Source organism: Salvelinus namaycush, chromosome 1 (assembly GCF_016432855.1).
Source record: "Salvelinus namaycush isolate Seneca chromosome 1, SaNama_1.0, whole genome shotgun sequence".
In the NCBI taxonomy this organism is placed as follows: domain Eukaryota; kingdom Metazoa; phylum Chordata; class Actinopteri; order Salmoniformes; family Salmonidae; genus Salvelinus; species Salvelinus namaycush.
Genome location: NC_052307.1, coordinates 70,218,553 through 70,245,026, shown reverse-complemented (window position 1 = coordinate 70,245,026; position 26,474 = coordinate 70,218,553). Strand labels below are relative to the sequence as shown.

Sequence of the window (26,474 nt, the reverse complement as noted above, 5' to 3'; positions counted from 1 at the left end):
CTACTATGTCCAGAGTCCTCTCAGCTAGCAAAGACATCCAGCATGGACACTGCAATGTCTATGATAGGGCCATCAGAGAATCCAGCTAATAAGGTAGGAATCTGGTCCAACTGTCCATGTAATTTGACAGTGCTTCTTTAACCCTTTAGGCAAAATCTTCACCGGCATTCCTCTCACCTCACAAACCACTATCATCCTCTGAGCTTGAAGGCATAAGGCAGTAGCCTCTCATGACTACATGGTAACTGTGGTCTAATTTCTTGGAAACCTGTAGCCTCTATTACTCAGTGATTATGAGGTGGTTAGTTGTGGGGTGTGCTTGTTGAAGCCGGTGAGCAGCCAGGGCTGAGTGTGGACTGGAGGGGGTCAGGATATTCAGGGCTGTGTGTGGACTGGAGGGGGTCAGAGCTTTCAGGGCTGTGTGTGGACTGGAGGGGGTCAGAGAATTCAGGACTGTGTGTGGACTGGAGGGGGTCAAGGAATTCAGGGCTGAGTGTGGACTGGAGGTTGTCAGAGCTTTCAGGGCTGTGTGTGGACTGGAGGGGGTCAGAGCTTTCAAGGCTGTGTGTGGACTGGAGGGGGTCAGGGAATTCAGGGCTGAGTGTGGACTGGAGGGGGTCAGGGCATTCAGGGCTGTGTGTGGACTGGAGGGGGTCAGGGAATTCAGGGCTGAGTGTGGACTGGAGGGGGTCAGGGCATTCAGGGCTGTGTGCGGACTGGAGGGGGTCAGGGAATTCAGGGCTGTGTGTGGACTGGAAGGGGTCAGGGCATTCAGGGCTGTGTGTGGACTGGAGGGGGGTCAGGGAATTCAGGGCTGAGTGTGGACTGGAGGGGGTCAGGGCATTCAGGGCTGTGTGTGGACTGGAGGGGGTCAGGGAATTCAGGGCTGAGTGTGGACTGGAAGGGGTCAGGGCATTCAGGGCTGTGTGCGACTGGAGGGGGTCAGGGCATTCAGGGCTGTGTGTGGACTGGAGGGGGTCAGGTAATTCAGGAGCTGCAGGAGGACAGGAGCCCCCAGCCACACACTGTCACCTACTACAACAGCCACCTGGCTTCCAGACTGGCACAGAAGGACATAATTACTGTACTGCTACCAGGGTTAGCCAGGACTAAACTACCAAGACGACCTTGGAGTTTCACAGTCAAAGAGGCTACCAAGTCTGTACATGTGTAAGCGGTTGAGTAATCAATATGGAGTGTTTGTTTCATCCTGTAAACATTGTTTTGTGCATTAATCAGCGCAATAGGAATGTTGTTTTTATCATGGAAAACCTGACTGAATATGATCAAAGGTTGGTAATATTCAATGACCCATAGTGTAATTAATCATACTTAATGTCATGTCTACAGGTACACATGTCTACAATATACTCGCACGCACACGCACGCACACACACACACACAGCGTCATATCGTTAACACCATGATTCATCACTATTTAACTCTTTCTGATCTTGGAATCTGTTTGCCCTATTTCCATTCATGTGGGAATTAAAAACATTGATTTTAAACCGTGTTGACAGTTTTATAAAGAACCTAACCAGCCATGCATGATGATGGCCATCTCATCAATTCATATGTTCTGCATTCCATACATATTCAAAGAGCATGACACAAATACATTGGAGAAAATTGAAACATTTAAATATGAAAGATAATATAATCTGGTATTCAATTTGCGAATTGTATTCACACTTCAGTTGCCTGATGTTTGTCTCACAATAACAGAGTTCATTTTATTAAGAGGACAAAAGTATAAAACAAATATTTTCCAAGTGACAAAGATCACAAACAGATGTTAACTGTAGCTGCATTTCTATTCAAGGACTTTAACCAGCAGTCAGCCTACGATCAGTAGTATATAGTACTATAGCATTGCACTGTAATGCCAGGGATGCTGGCTGGCAACGTGCAGTAAGTTACAGCTCTAAGAACATGGTATCTGGCCAAGTACAGCAGCTCCTGTAACCCTTCTTAAAGACTCAACTTCATCTCCTCTCTTTGTCCCCGCTCTGGAAAAAGAAATAGAACTGCCTAAAGACAAAAAGTGAAACGAGCATTACGATCTTACTGACATTACGCAACCGATAACAGCCTCTTGGTGCCCCCTCTAATCAGGACTATGTATGTACCATGTTAAAGCTGTAGAGATAACCCACAGGAGTCCTCCTGCATGGCTCATTATATCATCACATTACATATGTAAATGTGGGCTCCGTTCCAGAACCTCTTCAAAATTCCATATGTTACTCATGCTGCATTCCTTTCTGTTGAGGGATTCAAATGACAGCCAATAGGAGGTCAATGCCAATGAATACATTGACTGCACCAATCAAATATCATTCAAATTATACATATGGTAACAGCAAAGGGAAAAACACTCCGATGCAATACAGTAGTTACTCCCCTGAGCAACATTTTAAGGGCGGTTAATAGAGGAGAGCGCCTATAGCCTCTTCCACTGTGCTCTCAGTGAAATCCCACTGGACGGATGGAATGAGCAGGGGAAAGGAGAGGAGGAGAGGAGGAGGAGGGAGGGAGTGGTGGATGAGGTGGATGTCCCCTCTCTCTAACCAAGCAGCTGGCCTGCATGTCTTAACCAAACAGCCAGCCTGCCTGCCCAGTCCCAGTCCCCTCCTCCTCCCCCAGAACAATTTTCTCCTCCCTGCCTCTCTTTCCTGTTTGTCTGGCTGAAGACCTGGCCGTTTACTCCCAGGCAGCGCGTTGGGAGGGAAGGAGAAGGAAGAGGAGGAGAAGAAGGGAAGAGAGTAAGGGGGGAGTAAGGGGGAGGGTAGAAGGAAGGGGGGAGGATGGAGGGGAGAAACTGCACACTCCAAGTTGGGATTGATTTACTTCATTAACCGAGATTACAAGTTTAACTTACAAACCAGAGGTCAAAATTTCTCATTAACAAGGGGACCGTGGAGAACCCGAGGGCTTGGAGACCAGTCTTATTACTGACTACACATTTCAATCTGTCTTTGATGTTCCATGTCTGCCTTTCTCCCCCTCTTCTCCTCTCCTATTTTTTGGCAGAGAGGTTGATTTTAATTGTAGCTATAGAACAGAGCATAGTTTGCCTGTAAGCCAGCCTCCACATCTGTAGTGAGTGCAGCTTTAGTGATATTGGGTGCAGTCCATAGCTTGGGGCTAATTTTAATGGTTCCCCTTTCATTGGAGGCTCAGATTGTTTTCCACGTGATTCCTGTTAATTTAGCTGTAGGAAAGGGCATCAGTTTTCCTTCTGCTTTTCCCCTCTCTCTCTCTTTGCCTCTTGCTCTATTGCCTCACTCCATTTTTCTGATCTACACCGTCAAAGTAAGAAGGTGAAATGAATTCAACTGGAAAAATAGACTGCTTGCTATTAAATCTCTTCTTGCCTTACCTTTTCCACCCAGCACTGCCTGGGAGAGACAGATAGGAGTCTGACAGTGTGGTTATACAGTACTGTACAAGTCCGGGCAATTTAGCTGCCATTGTTGTTGTACGTCAACAAACAAGGCTGTTCCTTTGATGTGATAAATGGCCCAACTGTCTAGATGATGATAACTGTGTGCTCGTAAACGTGTCAAGGATGTTTCAGAGCTCAGAGCACGTTTTACACTACAATATGTTCCATCATAGTAGAGGCACTGGGATCTTTACATTTAAAAGCTAAAGCGTGTCCTGATATTGGCCAATATTACAGTTCTGAAATTTCACCCTACATTGACACTCTCCCCAACAATACTAAACCTTGTATTCTTCTTTTTAAAGGGATAAAACCACAACATGGGCAGTTCATGCCCAAACAACTACCGATGAATTACTACTGCTCTGAAACTATTCTGTTTGTGAAAGGAAGGAGATTCCATAACATAGTGATGGTGACAGTGGAATAATCTAATGAAAATGGGAATAATCCAGTGTTTGTCTGGGTGACTGGACAGTGACCCTGCTCAGTCTGCCAGGCTGGGATGCATGGCTAACCCATTAGCTGTAAATGTCCCATAGTTACTGGAGGCTAGCCATGTCAGGGCTGATACTGTAGGCTGATGTTTGAGAAAGTGTAAAGGTAAAGAGCCTCTATTCACCAGTCCTTCTCCTTCTTCATTCCACATCCTCCTTCCTCTAGTCCTCCTTCATCCTTCTCTAGCCCTCCAATTGGCTTAGTAGAGCACTTCAAAATCCATCCTTCTCAGCGCAGGGGTTGTTGGGGGGTAGTAGGGGGGTTAGTGCTACCGGTGTCTGTGCTATGACCCACAGTCAGGGTCACAGCAGGCCCTCGTCTCTCTACCCCTGTGAACAGGCCCTGCCATTGGCTCCCTGTAACTAATCCACCCTGCGGAGCCCTGTAAGCCCCCCTTTGTTCCCTCCTGCAGACTAGATCAGGCTGGAGACAGACACTCCAGTCTTGACTGGCTATCAGTTTCAGACCTTTTGGCAGTCTAGTCGAGGCAACCAGGCTCCAGCACAGCAGAGCTCTGGCCAAGCCACCATCAAAAGGAGGTAGGAAAAAAACATGTACCGAAATTGTGTCACCTGAATTGTGTCACGGTCGGAACACGGCGGAAGGGTGGTCGGAAGGGGTAGAGACGGGGGGATTGTTAGTTTCAACAGGAGCTCTCTCTACTATGACAGAACGGAGTAACAGAGAACAGGATCTCAAGAAGGTCATTATCCTCCCTCTCCTAATTTGAGCTCTGGCGCAGCACTGAAGGGCTGCCTTTGTCTGTCTGGGATTAATGCGGAAAGCTCAGGATGCGATGTCAGAGGGAAGTAATCAGCCAGGCAGGCAGCGTGGGCCCTACTCCTTCATAATGCTGCCTGCCTCTGCTGCCTGCTCCTGGCCAGGGCCCCTGGCTCATTTCTGTGGAGATGAAATCTATGACAAGCCCCTCAGTGAAGCTGAGAGCAGGCAACAGTCCAGTAACACCCACAGGGCCTGCAGGCATCCTGTGACCCCCTTAGAAAAGTCACATTCACTTTGCTCTGGAGAAGGGAAAGAGAACGCCGCTGGCGCTTCCAGCCCATGTGAAATGAAGAAATGTGAGGAGGTGAAAATGAAGTGAAAATAAGTTAAGATTCCTCCCTCTTTCTCTTCCCTCTCTCGCAATCGCTCAAAAGAGGGGTGGAGGGGGGTGAGGGAGGGGGAGCAGGGGGGTATGACTTCACTTAATTATAGCCCCCTAATTAAACGGGGACAGGACATTAAAAACAGCTCTGGATATTCATGTTTATGTTGTGTGACTGTTTCTGTTAGATATATAAACCGGATTGTTGTAGTTTTTTTCTTTTCCGCAGAAAGCAGAGGGTCGAGGGCTCGCTAACCAATCAGGGTAAAACATAGTGAAAGAGGTTGGCACTGCACTCAAGGACCAGAAGTAATGCTTTTATTGAGTTATTTCTGCCTTTTTATACTGGGTGCATTACTGTGCTCTTTCTGCAGCAGATTGCAACAAAACGAATGATGTGAAGATACAACCCAATAAGCAGGTTATTAAAATGACCAATTGACATTCAGAAATTCAGAAGATTTTTAAATGTTTTATTCATCATATTCACAGAATCACAGCAGTAATCAGAGAATATCGTGGGGAGTTTGAATAGTTCAACATTTCTTTCTCTGAGAATGTAAAATATTTTTGGTTACAGAATAACTGTGTGTATGACAATGTATAACCCCGTATTGGAGAAATGTGATAATCGGGCTGTTCTTTAACCATTTTCAACAGGAGACTATTATTTTATAATAACATAATTCATCTTAATTAACAACAGACAGTTAGTCAGAAGGGAGTAAGTCAACATGCTCTGGTCCTGTCGATGTGGATGTTGGTTCATGTACCACAGATATATTCCCATTATCTTCCCTGTATTAGCTTACTGAGGTCTCCAATGTGGTGCATTAGATACATGCCCCAAACCGGGCTAATGTATAACAGATTATTTCTGTTAAGGAGGTCTGGTATTAAGAATACAACAATAGTACCCCAAAAACAACAACTCCAATCCTTGGATAATTGATAAACAAACCGCCATAACTGCTCCCAAACCCCTCTCTTCATAGAAATAGAATCCCTAGAACATTGACTTGAACGGGGATCCCATTCTAGGGATTCTGTTTCTCTGCCTCGCACCATGGTATTGGCTCATGTCTCTAATCTAAAGGGAGACTTCAGAAGGACTCATCTTCATCCACTTTATAGACGAATAAGCATGAGAACAACGTAATGGTTGAGAGGACGGCCTGCAGACTGTGTACCAGGCCCACCATAGAACTGTTCCTAAATAATATGAGGACAACAACACAGAGCCAATCAGAGTACAGGGATAAAGGAGAGTTTTAATACCTCACATTCATTCCCTCCAACATCTGGTTCTTGACTAATGAATACCAATACTGCAGAGCATGTGGCCATGCAATTCATCAATGTTCAGTAGAAACAGAAGAGAAACAGTCCATGGGGCAAACCTGCTGTGTGTGAACATACCATTCTGGGCATCTAATAGGTACACCTTAGTACCCCTACTGGGGTTGGTGAGTAATTACAATTGACATGCATCTCAACAGTGTGGTCCATTGTTTTTAGGGCGACTGGGCGTCTAAAAAATTTTTGAGAGGGAAATCGAACAATGTTTGTTTTATTTGTTAGTTTTGTTTCAGACGTGATTGTGTAGGTATATATTTTGTCCTGCTACAGCAGGTTAAAGAAAACGACAGAAGCTAACTAGCAGTTGGAGACTTTATAGGGGGGCTCCGGTCTTACCTCGGTCCCAGACGGCGTGGCCCCTGGCGAGTCCATCTTGCGTTTCTTCCGAGGTCCGATGGCAGCTAGCGCGGTCAGGTTTGCGTCTCGTTGCCTCACCAGGGCAATCTCCTGTTGCTGCATCTGAGGGAGACAAAGCAACAGGCACACGTTAGCTTAGCATTACTAGCTCAGCATGACCTTCAGTTACATGGGTCAACAGATTACATGGGGGTAACGATTCAGAGACATTGGTGAGGTGTGGGAATGTGCGAAGAAAACCTAGTTAGTAGTTATCGTACTGTACTTGTTGTTTAGATCTAATGGTCTATTGTACATCTACCCTCTATCATAACCAGCTGTAACTATTTGACCAACAGTCTCAGCTGGTAGTAAAGGCATGATCAAAATAATTTGTCAGGGGAAATTGATTTCTGTCCCATCTGCCAAAGCAGACTAAGGTGTTACATATCATAAATGGATGAACACAATGGACATTATCAGTAGCAGAGCCATGTCTGTGCGCACAGAACAGGTCTATTGCTGAGAAATTACATTTTAATGTCCATCCCTCCAGTAAATGGCCCATCTCTCTCCCTCCCTCCCCAAACCCAGAGAGAGACAAAATGGCAGCATGTTGTCAGGGATTAGCAGAGTTCATATCTGTGAGTCTAAGTGGTGAGCGGTGCTGCATGGTCACATGCCTCATTGTGATTTTTCAGTTTGTGATGTGTAAAGGGGAAGCAGTGGTGAGGCGCTGCCTGAGGTAATGTCATGTCTGACCTGGGGGCTGAGAGGGAGAAGGGCTGAGGGGAGGGAGGGGAGCGTTGCTGGGAGCTGGCCTTTCTGCTGCATGGGGCTGGGGCAGGGCGGACGTGTGAGAGCCTGGGGTCATGGCAGCACAGAGGGCGTCAGCTCCACTCCCCCACACCCACGTGCCTCTCCTATCAACTCCAGTCACAGCCACAGCACAGAGGGGAGAAACGCCTGCCTGCCCAACTGTCTGCCCAGTGGGGGAGAGGCCTGGGTCGAAGTGAATAGAGACAATCAATGTGTTCTTTCATGTCTTTCATGTTCTTTTATGTTATCTAAGATCGTGCGTGTGTATGTGTGTGTGTGTGATTGTGTACATGCAATCGTGTTGTCTGATCAGGGGAAATGTCATGTTGCTTTCAGATGGTGCTCTGTTTCAGCTGTTATGGGCAGCCAAGCTATATGGAGAAGGTGCTTTTTGTATCCTTGTATGCAATACCTTTGAAATGTTAGAATCCTTCTTGATGTAATGTGATTTGTTGATTCAATTTAAGTATATAAACTGTGCGTGTGCACGTGTGTATGTGCATGTTGTCTGATCAGGGGAAATGTTGCTTTCAGATGGTGCTCTATAAAAGGTTGCATTGGTTTAGAAAAACCTGATCCAAAATGTGCATGCAGTTGTCTCTGATTTTTAAAAAGCCCCAGGCAAAGCATGCCCTTTAGGGTGTTGCCAATTCACATTTATCAAGGCAAAACCGTTGAAAAATTCAAAGCACACTGACAACATAAACTAGGATAAACTAGGAGACAGGAAAAAATGCAATAATAACCAGACAGAAATCCACCCAAACTTTACTGCTGCTACTGTGCATTTTCCATCACATTAAAGTATTGTAGCCATTTTACAGGGCTGTGTGCTGTAAGCAACACGGGGTCCTGAGGAGAGGAGCAGTTCCACCACTGTTCCACCACGGCTCCCAAACACCCATAAACACGTAACCAGATGACAGGTTCGGGAAGTGATTCCAGGGAGTGTTTGGGTGTGAATTAAGGCAGAACTATGCAAATGAGGAAATCCAGTGGAAAGGAAGGAGGCAGCTGGATAAACTAAGCTATTATGGCTAGAGATTTCCATTACACAGTTTGGGTACAGATATCAGATGAAACTCTGTAATCAATGTTAACCCTGTTAAGCTTGGTCACATACAGAAAGCTCTGAAGGCTTGACCTCAAAGGATTCTGCTGCCTCCATGGAGAGAGAGGGACTGGGTCTGCTGGGGTCTGTGTGTCTGTGTGTGTGTGTTAGGGGTCTGGGTCCTGCTATCTCATTGATGGCACCATGATGCTGGGATGCATCTCTACCCTGCCTGGCAGTTGGCACCAGGCATGGGCTCACACAGCCTGCAGCGTTCTACCCTGCCTGCTCTGCCATTCAGATTTATGACTGTATGATAAATGCAGACCTCATTTCACCATCTGCAACCCTCCCTCAACCCCAACCCTTCCTCCTCCAGTCTGCATTTCCCCTCACTGGAGACTGAGGCCATAATGATGCTGGGAGAAGAGACTGATTCCAATCTGATCTGAGGCCTGCTGCCATAGTGCTTCTATAACTCTACATAAGATGACTGCAAACCTGGGCTGCATCTGAAATGACAAACTATTTCCTATACAGCGCAGTGCACTACTTTTGATCAGAGCATTATGAGTCCAAGTCAAAACTAAAGTATGGATGGATTTGACCTTACTGGCACCATATTCCCTATATAGTGCACTACGTTTTCCCTGTATAATGCCCTCCATTTAACCAGGTCAAACGTAGTGCAGTTTATAGGCCTAGGTTGCCCTTTTGGACACACCCCTAGGCTGGGCCTGTGTACTGTGTATTATTGACTAGTCTAACCTATGGATGAGAAGCCTCAACTAGATTACCACCAAGGTCACTGAAATACTGGAGTCTGCAGCTCAAAACAGTATAATAAAATAACCAATAACCAACAAACATATATTTGCCAGGTTCGATCAATGTCTGCACTTAAGTATTTGGTTCTCCCTAAGTCTCTTAAAAACCAGTTCCTGCAGTCTGCCCGCATGCCCTTTGGAAATAGGGAAGGAGTCTTGTAAACTCAAATTATTTACAAAGGTCAGGAGAAGTAGAACATTGCTTAGATGTGATGCAAAAATCCCCCGATAGAATCTCCAATCAATGCGTTTGCCCAATAATCAGGCTACACTTCCTATAGCTAGAGGTCTGGTTTCAATACACAAACAACAATGTTAACACCTTTAACATCATAACTGGAAAAAGTATTCAGTAGATGGATTGAGTGAAGTGAAGAAACAGTCAATATCAGAAGAGTGGATTTGTTTGTCTTTTATAGGCCTATTCTGTCCCATTTGTTGGCTGAGGTTTTCCCATGCTTATTTACTTGGTTGTTCCTTTTTCTGAATTATTTACAACAGTAAAAAACTCAGTCAGGGCTATGCCCTAAATGCTTCACAAAAAATTATGCCCTTCAAGTGTCAAACCCACATAAAAACCCATGCACAGTTCTTTGTCTCCTCACAAGGAAAGAACACGATGTCCAAGTTCTCTACATGATGCAAAAATGTCTGAAACAGGGAAAGGCAGACAGCTAGAGAGAGATCGTTCTTCAGACAGACAGCAATCAGATAAACCCCACATACACAAAGGAGTCAGTTCCATAAGCCATGAAGTCCAACCTGACGTTTTCTATCTGTGCAGTTCGCTTGGTAACAAAGGCTTCACCCCCTGGCCTGGGGGACTAGCTGCTCGCCTCGCAGCCCCCCAGACGCTTACAGACAGATGTCCTTGGTGGAGCAGAACGCAGAGCAGAGAGGAGGCAGGGCAGGCAGGCAGGGCTGACGTCACAGATGGCTGTGGGGCTGTGGAGGAGAGGAGCAGGGGGCTCTCTGCCCTCTAAAAGGGCCCAGGATAAAGGCAGGGCAGGGGGCCTCTGCTGATCTCTATCCCCAGCCCAGACCTGGTCTGAGGGCCAAGGGGGCACAGCAGGGGAACTCTAAGGGCCACAACAACCCATATAATAAGCTATATACTGTATACTGAGGGTGTGTGTGCACACATGCATGGGTACGTGCATTAACTTCCTACTTATGCAGCTACCTAAATCCATGCATTTGATTTCATTACTTGACACCTGCACAGCAGACCTTTTTTTTAAGTAACTATATGAGGCAGTCTGTCTCTCTGTTCTATGAACATCTGTGAGCTGTAAGGCCTTTTCTCATTTAAAATGCCTGGTAGTTAAGCAAGGGGAGTCTAAGCTAAATCACCAATCAGATCTCCAACCTCATCTCAACTCAGTAGACATCCAATATGACTGGGCCAATCTGCTATGTCTCCCCATGTTTCAGCCCTGACCTACTGATGTGGGGGCTGTGTTTGGTAGAGCTAAAGTACAGCTGTGGTATACAGGTTGATTTAAAGGGGCAATCTGCAGTTCAAACAATAACAAAACAGGCACCCAACCACTAGACCTATTTGGTAAAAGACAAAGTCCATATTATGGCAAGAACAGCTCAAAAAAGCAAAGAGAAATGACAGTCCATCATTACTTTAAGACATGAAGGTCAGTGCATAGGATAAGTTCATTAGAGTTACCAGCATCAGAAATTGCAGCCCAAATAAATGCTTCACAGAGTTCAAGTAACAGACACATCTCAATATCAACTGTTCAGAGGAGACTGTGTGAATCAGGCCTTCATGGTCAAATTTCTGTAAAGAAAACACTACTAAAGGACACCAAGAAACACGAGCATTGGACTTCAGAGTGGTGAAAATCTGTCCTTTGGTCTGATGAATAAAAATGTGAGATTTTTGGTTCCAACCGGTGTGTCTTTGTGAGACACAGAGTAGGTGAACGGATGATCTCCGCATGTGTGGTTCCCACCGTGAAGTATGGAGGAGGAGGTGTGATGGCGTGGGGGTGCTTTGCTGGTGACACTGTCTGTGATTTATTTAGAATTTAAGGCACACATAACCAGCATGGATACCACAGCATTCTGCAGCATTATGCCATCCCATCTAATTTGCGCTTAGTGGGACTGTCATTTGTTTTTCAACAGAACAATGACCCAATACACCTCCAGGCTGTGTAAGGGCTATTTGACCAAGAAGGAGAGTGATGGAGTGCTGCATCAGATGACCTGGCCTCCACAATCACCCAAACTCAAACCAATTGAAATGGTTTGGGATGAGTTGGACTGCAGAGTGAAGGAAAAACAGCCAACAAGTGCTCAGCATATGTGGGAACTCCTTTAAGACTGTTGGAAAAGCATTCCTGGTGAAGCTGGTTGAGAGAATGCCAAGGGTGGCTACTTTGAAAAATAAAAAGTATTTTTTGATTTGTTTAACACTTTTTTGGTTACTACATGATTCCATATGTGTTATGTCATAGTTTTGATGTCTTCATTATTATTATACAATGTAGAAAATAACAAAAAATTAAGAAAAACCCTTGAATGAGTAGGTGTGTCCAAACTTTTGACTGGTACTGTATATTCTTCAAAAATCGATGTGCATTCAGAATGTATTCATACCCCTTGACTTATTCCACATTTTGTTTTGTTACAGGCTGAATTCAAAATGGATTAAATATATGTTTTTCTTACCCATAACACCCCATAATTGTTGTTGGCTGGCACTCGCTTCATATTCGTCGCCAAACCCACTGGCTCCAGGTCATCTATAAGTCTTTGCTAAGTAAAGCCCTGCCTTATCTCAGCTCACTGGTCAACATAGCAGCACCCAAGCGTAGCACGCGCTCCAGCAGGTATATTTCACTGGTCACCCCCAAAGTAAATTCCTACTATGGCCGCCTTTCAGTTCTCTGCTGCCAATGACTGGAACGAACTGCAAAAATCACTGAAGCTGGAGATGCTTATCTCTCTCACTAACTTTAAGCACCAGCTGTCAGAGCAGCTCACAGATCACTGCACCTGTACATAGCCATCTGTAAATAGCCCATCCAACTACCTCATCCCCATACTGTTATTTCTTTATTTTGCTCCTTTGCACCCCAGTATCTCTAATTGCACATTCATCTTCTGCACATCTATCAATCCAGTGTTTAATTGCTATATTGTAATTATTTCGCCACTATGGCCTATTTATTGCCTTACCTCCCTTATCCTACCTAATTTGCACACACTGCATATAGACTTTTTCTATTGTATTATTGACTGTATGTTTGTTTATTCCATGTGTAAATCTGTGTTGTTGTTTGTGTCGCACTGCTTTGCTATATCTTGGCCAGGTCGCAGTTGTAAATGAGAACTTGTTCTCAACTAGCCTACCTGGTTAAATAAAGGTTATTTTTTTAAATATTTTTTATAAATGACAAAGTGAAAACATGCTTTTAGAAATGTTTGCAAATGTATTGACAATGAAATACAGAAATATCTTATTCATATACAGTAATTATTCACACCCCTTTGCTATGACACTCCAAATTGAGCTCAGGTTCATCCGATTTCCTTTGAAGTGTAGCTACAACTTGACTGGAGCCCATCTGTGGCCATTTCAATTGTTTGCGCATGGTTTAGAAAGAAACACACCTGTCCATGTAAGAGCAGAAACTATACCATGAAGTCCAAGGAACTGTCTGTAGATCTCTGAGATAGAATTGTGATGAGGCATATATCTGGGGAAGAAATATGGAACTACCCAGACTTTGCCTAGTGCTGTCCCTCCGACCAAACTGAGCAACCGGGCAAGAAGAACCTTGGTCATGGAGTCTCTACAGCACTTAACCAATCTGGGCATTATGGGAGAGACAGAAGCCACTCCTGAGAAAAAGGCACATGACAGCACGCCTGGAATTTGCGAAAAGGCATGTGAAAGGCAAAAGATTCTGTGGTCGGATAAGACAAAATGTAACTCTTTGGCCTGAATGCAAAAAGTTACTTTTGGAGAAAACCAGGCACAGCTCATCACCCGTCGAACGCCATCCCTACCGTGAAGCATGGTGGTGGCAGCATCATGCTATGGGGATGCTTTTCAGCGGCAGGGACTGGTAGACTGGTAAGGATAGAGGGAACAATGAATGGAGTCAAATACAGGTAAATCCTTGATGAGAACCTACTTCAGAGTGCAAACAACCTTAGACTGGGGTGAAGATTTACATTCCAACAGGACAATGACCCCAAGCATACAGCCAAAGCACCACTGGAATGGCTTCAGAACAAGAATGTGAAAGTCCTTTAGTGTCCCAGCCAAAGCCCAGACTTGAATCCCATTGAAAATATGTGGAAAGACTTGAAGATTGCTGTTCACCGCCACTCCCCATCTAACTTAACAGAGCTTGAGAAAATCTTAAAGGAAGAATGGGAGAAAATCCCCAAATCCAGATGTGAAAAGCTGATAGACATACCCAAGACTGTATTTGCCGCCGAAGGCGCTTCTACAAAGTATTGGCTCAGGGGTGTGAATACTGATGTAAATTAGATATTTTTGAAAAATATGTTTTCACTTTACAGGGTATTGTGTGTAGATGGGTGAGAAGAAAAAAAAAATAGGTATTCCATTTTGAATTCAGGCTGTAACACAACAAAATGTGGAATAAGTCAAGGGGTATGAATACTTTCTGAAGGCACGGTATATAATCTATTTAAAAGTCCAAAAATGGATGTAGCAATCTCAGATTGCCCCTTTAACTGAACTGGATTTGGATACAAATGATCCCAAATAGATACAGGAAAGAAAATTGTAGGACAGCGTCTTTCAATTTTTGTTTTTACAAATGTTTTATGTACCACAATATGTATTTATTCTGAGTAAACACACATACTGTAGGTAGGTATGAGTCACTGCATTAACAAATGATTATACATAGACATGCTTATCACAATGAATACATGAATGTGCAGTGATTAATACCACATTGAGGAATTTCAGTCAAGTGTTTTTCTTCACCATAAAATAGAGAGATGAAGAAAGCATCTGTTTGCTGTCATATACATTATACATATACGTTACCTATGGAAATGAACCCTAGTTATAGTCTCAGCATGTTCTATTTCCTCCTGAGCTGGATGGATACGTCAGAACTATTTCCAGAGCCAACAACCAATTATTCAGCACCATGAGCCCTCCCCGGAGCTAAGGTCATCGTGTGAGGGCCACTATCACGACCCTACGGTTCGTATTTATTTGCAACTTATTTGCAGAAATTAAACCGTGTATAAAGACTGTGTATATAAAATTGGTTGTGTATAAAACACACTCCAAAACCCATCCACAGAGATAGTATTTTCATTCCTTAGAATAACATTTGTAGACTATTTTTTAAAGAATACGTTTTTAAACAGAGGAACCCAGAAATCACCGATAAGCATATTCAAGCAGCAGCATTATAAGGAAGCGCCAGGAAAGCGGTGATCATTAAAAATAATGCTTATCTAAGGGAAAATGTCCAACTTGAAATGTTCTTCTTTCACATTGTCTCCCTTTACATGCGACCGTGCTTGGGCTAGCAGTCTTCTCCCTCTCTCTTTCCCCTCTCTTTCTGAAGAGTTAGATTCGGTGCTCATCACCTTTCTATTGATCACGTATCATTTGCATCTAGGAAAAGATGTGAACTCAGATATTCAAGAGGACGAGGACGATCGCAATGATTTATTCATTTCTAAATCAAAAAAGTGGAAGGTAGATGAGAAGAGAGAGAATCTTCACAGGGAATCAGGGAGAGAGAGAAGGCAGGCATGCAGTGGAGGGGAGAGGAGACTGCAGGGCACTGAGGCTGGGCTCCTCTTTCACACTAGCCTCCAGGCACGTGGTGTGCAAGTCCTGCTAATTACCAAGGTGAATCATGCTGCTGCTCTCTAATTAGCCAACATGACAATCTAATGGAAACATGCAGGCAGAGCTGGCACACTTAGAGAATCAACTCACAAAGAAAGACCCCTCTCTTTTACACTACCCTCCTCTTCCTTCCCCCGTGAATTTCTATACAAATTACATTTCTCGAATAAAAAGGGGGCAGGCTGGTTGAGCTATTGTTCTCCAGTGCAGGTACAGTTTAGAAAGGAAAGAGGTTAAGAGAATATGAGTTGGTCTGGCTGGTCAGGATTTAGCTCTTCTTCTCTCCTCTGTGTGTGTGGTGTTTGTTCCCTAATTGAAACGTGTCCTCAACCCTGCCTCCTCTCCTCTCCCTGTTATCCCGGGAACGGAGGGAGGCTGGCTGGCACCCCGCCACGAGCGTAGCTCAGCGTACCCAATTCCCCTGTCGCAGGAGTCCCAAGGAGTGCTACAGCGCACAAAGAAAAAGTGGTCCTACAGGCTTCTTTTGCAAGAGAAGACGAGCCGCAATCTCCCTCTGAGGCAAATCTCATTTTTTTGTTGTTTTCCTTCTCATTACAGGACTTTGTAATATTCCAAAACACATAGGAACACCAAAGGTATTTTTAAAAGCCTGGTGATTTTTTCTTTATAATATGTCTTGAGGAAAAAAAGAAAGGAAAAAAAACAGAGAAGTTGAAACTCCAGACAACAAAGCAACAAATAAAACAAAAAATAGTGCTAGTGTGGACTATTTAGTAGGCTGTGCATATTGAGGAGTTAATCAAAACAGATCTTCATTCTGAAATAATTAAATGAACAATTAAATTGCGCCGCTTTGATCTTTCAAACAACACTGATGAAACACTTCAACAATGGGAAATATTTGAGAAGACCTGTGGATATCTGATATTTGCATGTATCTACATACACATTTGTAATAACCACTAAGAGGTTAGTACTTAACCTCACTGTTTTTCCTGTAGTAGAACACAATCTTCCATGTACAGAGACTCTCAAAGAGCATATTTTAAAAGCCAAACGTAAAAGTTCAATGAAAGGGAGAGATTTACTGCCATGTTTTGGTCCTTACAGTATATCACCAAATGTCAGCGCTTTGTTAACTAGCCCAAACTGGCTTCATAATCATAGCGATTATTCTGACAGGCTTTAGCCCTGAGCATGCCTAACAGCGAGCACTCTACAATGGGTACGATGACGGGTTCTGTGGGGCCAAGCAATGAGAGGCCGTGAACCACAGATACAACAGACACAAAAGTAGTAATAAATGCATGGCACTGTAGCCTTGTCCTCTGACACCTCTGACAATAGAGGAGAAATAGCGCTGCATGACGGGGCCTGTTGCACAAGCGCCTTTACAGGCTAAATGTGACCTGGTCATCTGTGGGGGATGCTGGGGAAATCATGAACATGTGTCTTAGAGCCAATGATGTCTTGGAGCACATTGGTTACATCCAGAGGTTATAATTAAAATAAGTTGGCTAAATCTACAATATCTCTTGATGGAGGTGGGAAGAGAAAAATGTAAAAATGTTGACCAGTGTTTCTATGTCATGTTGATGCTACTGACTCCAAGTCAATCCAGTAATACACTATGTGGATGTATGTACATGTTTATGCATCTGGCTAGGACATACTGTACATATAACGCCTCTTGCTTTTAATTGGTGCCATACAAGGTTGAGAGTTGAGCGTGGGCAGAATTCATTGCTGCGTGGTTCAAGACATTTCATGATCAATCCTGGTGTGCAAACGAGGCAAGAAAAAACTCCCTCTGAACGCCCGAGGAGGAAAAATATTTGAGGAAAATTATTCTAACAAAAAGCTGAGAGATTCCCATTGGACAGCTCTCAGTTTCACACGGGTCTGAAATCACTCTGAGGTAAAGTGGAGCAACGCTGCAAGGACACAGATCCGACTGGCTGGATGAGAAGAGAGAGGAAGGGAAGACAGGGGCTCCCACATCTCACCACCCGCACCCCAACACCCCCTCAGCCCCCCTCTGGCCTGGAACCGGCCCTGCTCGTGATGCCGATATGGGGGTGTCATTCAGAGCAACCAAGAGCTGTCTTAACAACAGTCTCACTGACAGTCTTTATAGTCAAAGACATAAACTGTATAGTGATATGCCTCTAAATACTCTGGCTATGTTCAATTCTTGTGGAGGATCATCTTTATGTAAAACTCCAGTCTTGGATAGCAGCTGGGCGTGCAGGCTTTCATTCCAGCCCTGCAGTAACACACCTGCTTAGCTAATCATGTCCAGACTGAAGACCATGATTAGTTGATTATTTAAATCAGGTGTGTTTGAGGAAGGAACAAAAGACAGGCTTCTGTGTCCAACTGTCCATCCCCTGATATTCCTTTGCATCAACATGTCACCTGATGATGCCAAAGTTCACCTCTTTCAATTCCTATTTTGCCAGGAAGTTTATCATAGGTGTATCAAGCTGTGATAAGTCTGTAACCCATTTTACAACTATTTCAATTATCTATATGTTTCTTTTAGTGGGAAACCTGACGCAAAAAGCTTTGCACTCAGCCTTGGCATTGCATGTGGCGTATAAAATATAATTGGGCTTTTCCAATAACACATTTACCATCAATTATTTATGGTTTTCGACAAATTAGATTCTGAAGCCATGGCCCGAAACATCAATGACCTGCATTTCTTAGCTGGTTTGATCGAGAATGAAATTAGGAGGATAAGGGCCATCATCAAAATAAAAGCCTGTCCTTACAAAGGCAACAAATTCTAGGGAAACCATTTATCCCAATCAGCTGACAGACGTTTGACCGACTCCTCCCAACCAATCATAGGCTAAAAGCCAGAACCATCCCACTGGGAACAAACTGGTTGAATCAACTTTATTTGTCAACGTATTGTGACGTGGAATCTACGTGGAAAATAAAAATACATTGAATTTGAAAAAAGTAATCAACTCTTATTTTGAGGGTAAAATTTCAACCACAGGATTATGTTATCATGGTAACCAAATTGCAACATAGACAAACCTTGTATAAAATATGTTGAATTTGCACCTTTAAAACTACGTCAGATCTTCAACGTTATATCCACTTTCAGACAAAAAACTATAGGCTGGGCAGCACTTCCTACAAGAGAATTGATCTATCTACAGGTACCCTTTGGTCTCCCATCCAGGGTTTTAAATGAGCCCAGCCCTGATAAACTTTGATATTTGTCACTGACTATTACCAATGTGATATCATGAGAACGATTGTCGAGGGATCTCCACTTAAAAACAAAATAGATTCACTGTTGCTATTGAAGTCATTCCAAAGGGAAGGTTTAACAGAGCAAAATAAATGTGACCAAATCAGTTAAAGAATAGGACTAAATCAAATCAAACTTTATTTAAAGTGCATTTAAAGTTTGATTTGATTTAGTCCTTTTCTTTCACTTAGATTTTTGGTTGAGATGGAGATGTGAATCCAACATATGAATTATTCATTTGTAGACAAACTGGAATTAAACCCAGACTACATCAGCGGCACAGAGAAGAAACGATCCAAGCAGAAGATAAATCTCCTTCAAATGTTAAAATTTGGTTGCACTGACAAGCAAAAACATTTCAATATCACTTCTGAAATACAATACATTTAGCCTATTAACTTGTTGACAAGTTAACAAATGATACAGTATGTTGAATTCCCATCTCCAACTCAACCAAAAATAAAAGTTAAAGAATGGGATTAAGCCGGTGGTTCAGATGAAACTATCCAAGCAGTAGATACATCTCCTTCAAATGTTGATGTTGTTTGCGTTGTCAACCAACCACAATTCAAAATTACTGTTGTAATACATTAAATAGCCTAAATATAATTAAATATCTTACAAGCTAATGTAACATTAAACCTTAAAATGAGTAACACATCCATGGCCTCATTTTCAGGTTACTGTAAGTAAAAATGACTTCTTATGTATTCATAAAAAGAATGCATAGGTCGTTGCAGGTTTGTGGAGATTTTTACAATTGCTGTAATAATCTCGAACAGCATTAATCACTTGCGCCATATATTTTTTATGTAATTTCAACTGTAGCCCAGGTTGTTTGGTTCTGCAATTAGATGAAGCACAGTGATAACACATTAATCGGTTGTATTAATACAAAACAAAATATCTGACATTGTATTCCCTTTTAAACTTAGTTGTGCTTTTAAATGGTTGAGTGATATACTGTACATTTGGGCGACAACTAAAAATAAGACATAGTTTTTCTATTGGAATTTAGTTGTGCTTTTAGATGGTTGAAAGCAGAGTGATACCACATTGGTAATTCAACTAACTTTTGGCTGTCTTTTTGACTGGGTGAATATAGGTTGTAATCTCATTCATCAACGTCTCAACCAAATATTACCAAGTTATCCACGTTGAAATGACGTGATGTGCCCAATGGGATGTGAGGTCCTGGGGATGATGAGTTTAGACCAGAGAGAGTCTTCCTCTCTCCTCTCCCTGCCTCCAGACGGAGTTCTGATGATGAATCTATGGCCGCAGTGTGTCTGTGTGTCTGACACTGTGATGATTGTAGGTCTGGTCCACTCCCCCCCCCCCCCCCACCCCTCTCTCAGTGCTGAGAGGACCTGATGATGAGGCACTGCCTCACCTCCTGCCTCAGTGGGATTTCAGACAGAGCACACAGACCAGACCAAAAAAGAAAAAAATGAGGAATACTCGTTTTGGCCATTGATTTTCACTGGGGGCATTTCTAAAATAGCCCATCTGACCTTTTGGGCGAATGTTTCTGAATGGAGGAAACAGGGGCGCTACACACGTTTGGCCTTATGGCTTTTGCTATCTGCCTGGGCGGTTCTGAAGGCTGACGGGGAAGGGGGATGGATTAGGTTGAGGTGGAAACTGGAGAGGTCTGATAGAGGCCACATGGGGCCAAGGCTGCCATCACACTACCAGAGTATGTGTCTCTATCATACACATGCTATCATCCCACTCTGACTGGGTTTAATTCACCTGTAAGCGCCTCAATAAAGTTCCCCAACAACACCTCACTGTTCCCTCCCAATATACCACACCTGCCTTTACAAACAAATCAGGTGCCAACTCAATTTCAAACACATTTCTTGGAACAAGTATAACTGTCATAGAAAATTATTTTCGGAAAGAGGGGTGGCAGGATTGTCCACCCGTCCATCAGTCACCTGGAAGAGCAGCTCAGCCTCATTATCCTGATGAAATTTGTGCAGATGTGCTGAATGAGGAGCCGCCACCGACAGACTCCCTCCGCGGTAACCGTGGTGACACAAACAGCTAGCTCTGTCCCCTTGAGCCAGTAAGGTGATGAAAACCAGAGAGGCACAGGACTGAGAAACGACAGCCATTAAGCAAAAAAAAGAGAGAAGGGGGGATGAAAAAACAGTGGAAAAAAATTCCCCCTGTAGTGGTGTCATCCCTGACTGTCGTACTGAACATTACATAAAGTAACAATTTCACCCCCCCAACCCCCCTCCCTCTGCTCCTTCTGAAATTCTAAAATGAAAATGAGAATGTGCGCGTGCCGCGTTTCTTTCTCAGGAGATAATCTGGCCCCATCCAGATGATGAGCGGCCTGCCACTTAACGGGGAGGAGATCCACTTTGATCACACCGCCCCGGGGCGAACCTATCGCAGCACAGCCTATTACACTGCCTCATTTGCATATGCAGCTAGGGCTTATGGGGAGGCTGAGATCTAGTCTCAAGGTTCTAAACGAATGAACAGAGCCAAGGAAAAGCACCACTTCACCTCACACTGGTGTGGTGGTAGTGTAAGATCTCTTTACAGAGAGCAGAGTGGAGGAGAGAAGATCCCCATTCTAATGTCCATAGCATACCATTTGGAATGCATGTCCAATACATTGCTTCATACTAAGTGGTACACTAGTATGGACATAGAATTGAAATGGGGCTAAGCAGCTCTATGTTGCTAGAGATCTACCATGGTCTACAGTGCCTTCAGAAAGTATTCACACTCCTTAACTTTTTCCACGTTCTGTTGTGTTACATTGTAAATTTAAAATGTATTAAATTGAGATTTATTTGGTCACTGGCCTACCCACGATAGCCCATAATGTGAAAGTGTAATTATGTTTTTAGAATATCATTTTTTACAAATGAAAAGCTAAGTCAATAAGTATTCAACCCCTTCGTTATGGTAAGCCTAAATAAGTTCAGGAGTAAAAAATTGCATACAATAATACTGTTTAACATGATTTTGAAATGACTACCTCATCTCTGTAACCCACACTTACAATTATCTGTAAGATCACTCAGTCAAGCAGTGCATTTCAAACACAGATTAAACCACAAAGACCAATGAGAGGAAGGAAACCGATCAGCGATTTCACCATGAGGCCAACGGTGACTTTAAAACAGTTACAGAGTTTAATGGTTGTGATAGGAGAAAACTGAGGATGGATCAACAACATTGTAGTTACTCCTAAATACCTACCTAATTTACAGAGTGAAAAGAAGGAAGCCTGTACAGAATAAAAATATTCCAAAACGTGCATCCTGTTTGCAACAAGGCACTAAAGTAATACCGCAAAAAATGTGGCAAAGCAATTAAAAATGCAAAATGTTATGTTTGCTGAAAATCCAATACAACACATTACTGACTACCACTCTCCATATTTTCAAGCATTGTGGTGGCTGCATCATGTTATGGGTATGCTTGTAATTGCTAAGGACTTGTGAGTTTTACAGGATAAAAAATAAATGAAATGGAGCTAAGCACAGGCAAAATCCTAGAGGAAACCTGGTTCAGTCTGCTTTCCACCAGACACTGGGAGATGAATTCACCTTTCAGCAGGACAATAACGTAAAACACAAGGCCAAATCTACACTGGAGTTGCTTACCAAGAAGACAGTGAATGAGAGGCTGAGTTAAACGTTTGACTTAAATCTACTTGAAAATCTATGGCAAGACCTGAAAATGGTTCTCTAGCAATGATCAATAACCAATTTGACAGAGCTTTGAGAATTTTGAAAAGAATAATGGGAAAATGTTGCGCAATCCAGGTGTGGAAAGCTCTTAGAGACTTACTCAGAAAGACTCCCAGCTGTAATCTCTGTCAGGTGCTTCTACAAAATATTGAGTCATGGGTGAGAATACTTATGTAAATTAGATATTTCTGTATTTAATTTTCAATACATTTGAAAAGAATTCTAAAAACCCGTTTTCACTTCGTCATTATTGGGTATTGTGTGCAGATGGATGAGAAAAACATTATATTTAATCCATTTTGAATTCAGGCTGTAACAACAAAATGTGGAATAAGTCAAGGGGTATGAATACTTTCTGAAGACACTGTAGCTGTACAGAGTGTTTATGCTCTTACTCTTCCTTTCAATAATCACAAGTCATTTTTTGCTCTTCCGGTTTCAACATACTACATCAGGTGTCGATTAACATGAACACATACCAACTTCAGCGTAGCCAAACTATTTCACGAAATTAACAAACCGCAAAGAAGAAGAGTGGTCTACTTTTTGGGATCCACATGATCCCCATATAGAAATGTCTATTTGTTTAGAAAATTGGGAGACTAAAACAACTCAATTTAACAAATAAGCACATTCGCTTCCTACTTTATTTCTGATATTTCCCATTTGTGCGCCTACAGTGCCAAAGCCATTTCAATGTTTTAAACTGAAATGTATACATAACTGTGACAGTAAACATTTTTCGATCAGCCTTTACATTGCAAATGGCTCTACGGAAAGTGCTATGGTGAATATTAAACCGGTACTCACAACACTGATATGCTCACCCAATCTATCTCTTTGAAAGAGCCATGCACAATGAACAGCAGTCTCCAAAATGTTATCGGGAGCCAGAAAAGAGAGAGGGAGAGAGAGAAAGAGAGAGAGAGAGAGAGAGAGAGAGAGAGAGAGAGAGAGAGAGAGAGAGAGAGAGAGAGAGAGAAAAGACGAAGAGGATCTCTTTGGTGTGGTGTCTCTGTTCTATAGAAACCACTTTTCCAAACGAGCCGGACATCAATCAGCACAAATAATTCCTACAACTTTTTAAGTCAGACCTTTAAATGGCATTACATATGTAGCAAGGCATGAAAAATTTATATGTTGAAGTCTTGGGAAAATGTCAAGGGTAATGATCTCCAGCACAGCGCTTACCTCCTTAGCTTTTTGTTTCAGCCGAGCCTGCTCTGGGTCCTCTTGCCTGGAGCGACTCTGCAGAGTTAAGGGGGGGGGGGGGGGGGGGGGCACAGGTTAACAGCTGGTTTAAGGACCCCCTCATCTGTTGCAGCCACCACAAAAATAGTACAAAATGGGAACAGGATACAAGGTGTCAAGGACATCGTATTTGGATTCATAGAAGTGCAATTGAGCGCCCGAGGCCAGTGCCCTTTAAACCTGCGCCAAATCCCGCCGTAAATAAGCTGCTGGAGGGAGACTCTAATCAAAGGAGGTTATTAAAAATTCTGCGCGAGCCAGCAGAGCACACAGGGCCGGGAGAATGTGCTCAAACTCAGAAAGTCACAGGCATTGGCACTCTGTCTGTCTGTCCCTCTTTTGTTCCAGTGCCATTGCTGTGTGTGTGTGTGTGTGTGTGTGTGTGTGTGTGTGTGTGTGTGTGTGTGTGTGTGTGTGTGTGTGTGTGTGTGTGTGTGTGTGTGTGTGTGTGTGTGTGTGTGTGTGTGTGTGTGTGGATCTCTCTAGAGTCAGGACCAGAGTCCACAGTACTGGAGCGCCACTGTAATTAGTCAGTGAGAGCTGAGCTGCCTGTGCAGCTTGTACCTGTCTGTGTGAGCTGTTAACCACAGGGCTTCCAATTAACCATACAGGGATTCTTCTAAAAGCTCACTGTTAGTGGCACCCTGCCAGATCACCACACTATCACAGTACTTGCCTACTGTAGCTATCAGAGACGCAGTGTACTTCTCCTATGAGTCTATGAAAGAAAGATAGATACACTGTTGAATGTTCCCACAGTTTTATTGTACAATGTTTCGACCCGTAGGTCTTCGTCTATGCTATGGTAATACACGCAGCTAACAGTGCTGCCCCCTGCCATAGCAATGGGAATCATTTTATAAAAAATGGACTTCCTGTTTAACTAGCATAAATTCATTTAGCTTGAATGAAGGTTAGGGATATGACTAGTAATGGTCCAATGTGTCTTTAACATAGCCTAACCTCTCTAAGAGCATGGTCATCCCGGTGGTGTTAAAGACTACTTCATTAATATCTCTGAACGTGATGCTCCTCCTGATGTTTCTTTTTTCTACTATAAGCAATCAAATGATATTTGCCTTCAGTGGTGCTGGAAAGCAAGAGTCTAGCTACCCGTGCCCTGGCTCCCTCCCTCCATCCCGCCTTCATGAACAGATGCAGTCGTCTTGCCCTACTCCTTGCTAATTGGCTTTAAATATATCAGGCGGTTCACGTACTGGTCGGTGTCTCAACTAAAACGACTGCATTTGCCCTCCAGTCGGCCGGAGCATCCCTGAAGACCTGAGTCATATTTTAAATGGACGGAGGAGTGGGAGCGGAGGAGGGGATTATTTTAGTAGATTCTTATTTAAGAGGTCAAATTATAAGGGAGCCCCAGCGTGGAGCCTGGCTGTCAGCGGGGAGAAAACAGGGACAAAGATGGACTGTTTACAAAGGGCCATGGTGGTACTGACATGCTTTACATCTCATCTCACTCTCTCTCTCTCTCTCTCTCTCTCTCTCTCTCTCTCTCTCTCTCTCTCTCTCTCTCTCTCTCTCTCTCTCTCTCTCTCTCTCTCTCTCATAACAGTACAGTGGCTTCCACCCTCACTACTGTTTGAATATACCAGTTAGAAACTGAAATATACTGTAGGAAGTGTATAGTGGAAATCAGATTAATTAATGTGCCACCCTCCTATGACATAATAATGAGCCCAGACAATACATATTGCATATTAGTTATACAGTTATACCAAAGATTTTTTCATGTGTGATAAACTGATGTTAAGTAAAACTTACTGTCATATACTCCTTCTAAAGACACTTACAGTTAGGCCCTGAGATTGCATCTTTTTAAAATAACAAAATAAAGCTTGGTGCTTAACAGCTTTGCTGTCAAGGCAGTAGTTTCCTAACTACCAACTATAACAGCGGCAAGGCGGGTCATTGTTCATCAGTCTGACTGTTTCTAATGTCCTGCATGGCAGGCAGGACCAGACCATAACAATGCTGTTAACACAGGGAAGTGGTAATGCAATCAGCTGTGGGACATTGTCTCTGTTGAAGATGTATTAAATGAAGCAAGCTTCTCTCTAATGTCTCACCGTGGGGCATTTCCCTTCAAAACACATTCTATTGGTGGTGACAGTATTGAACCTTTGCATCATACTGTATGTCTAATGAATTATGTACCTGTCTTATTTGATAGATTGTATGAAGTAAGTGAGAATTTATTCAAGTCATTTCACAATCTTATACAAGTTAAGTGTGTGCAAGAAGTGTTTACACCAGTCTCAACAGCCTGAGTGTGACTGGATGGACACACATGAGTGTGCAGAGACTGCCTAGATGCAATTCATCTGTTCTGAGACTGTAAGGCTCTCTGAGGCTCCCCTGCCCACTACTGTTGAAGCTGGTTCTCCTGAGTACTGAGATGGCTGACACGACACGCTTTTAGCTCTGGGCGTGTCAGCGGGTATGTGAGGAGGATCAGATCAGAGGACTGTATAGAGTTCCACAGTGGTTCCTCTGCTTGTTGTGTTTGGGGACAATGAGAGGACAAAGGAGCCCTAGAGCGAGGGGGTGGGAGAACACACTGAGGTCACTCTACGGAGGGCGCAATCGGTTTCATCTGTTAGCTAGGGCCTGGGCAGGAACAGTGAAGACACCACACTGCCCTAGACAATGACAAGGAACACACACCACACCACACCACCTTACACACTACATTACACACTACCTTACACACTACCTTACACACCACCTTACACACCACCTTACACACCACCTTACACACCACCTTACACACTACCTTACACACCACCTTACACACCACCTTACACACTACCTTACACACTACCTTACACACCACCTTACACACCACCTTACACACAAGTAACACACACAATAGCAACAGAGCTACAGTCCCTACACTGGCCTTCATGGTGTATTAGGTAGGC

The 26,474-nt window shown here is 43.4% G+C and overlaps 1 protein-coding gene across 1 annotated transcript in view; it reads right to left on the bottom strand.

Annotated features, from left to right (window-relative positions):
- Window positions 1-26,474, bottom strand: part of LOC120048085 (transcription initiation factor TFIID subunit 4-like) — an 87,801-nt gene that overhangs the window by 19,730 nt on the left and 41,597 nt on the right. Inside the window, exons 12-13 of the mRNA XM_038993787.1 lie at window positions 23,476-23,532; window positions 6,750-6,872 (exon numbers count right to left, since the gene is read on the bottom strand). Of these exons, the coding sequence (XP_038849715.1) occupies window positions 6,750-6,872; window positions 23,476-23,532 (180 nt within the window). The remainder of the gene's footprint in view (window positions 1-6,749; window positions 6,873-23,475; window positions 23,533-26,474) is intronic.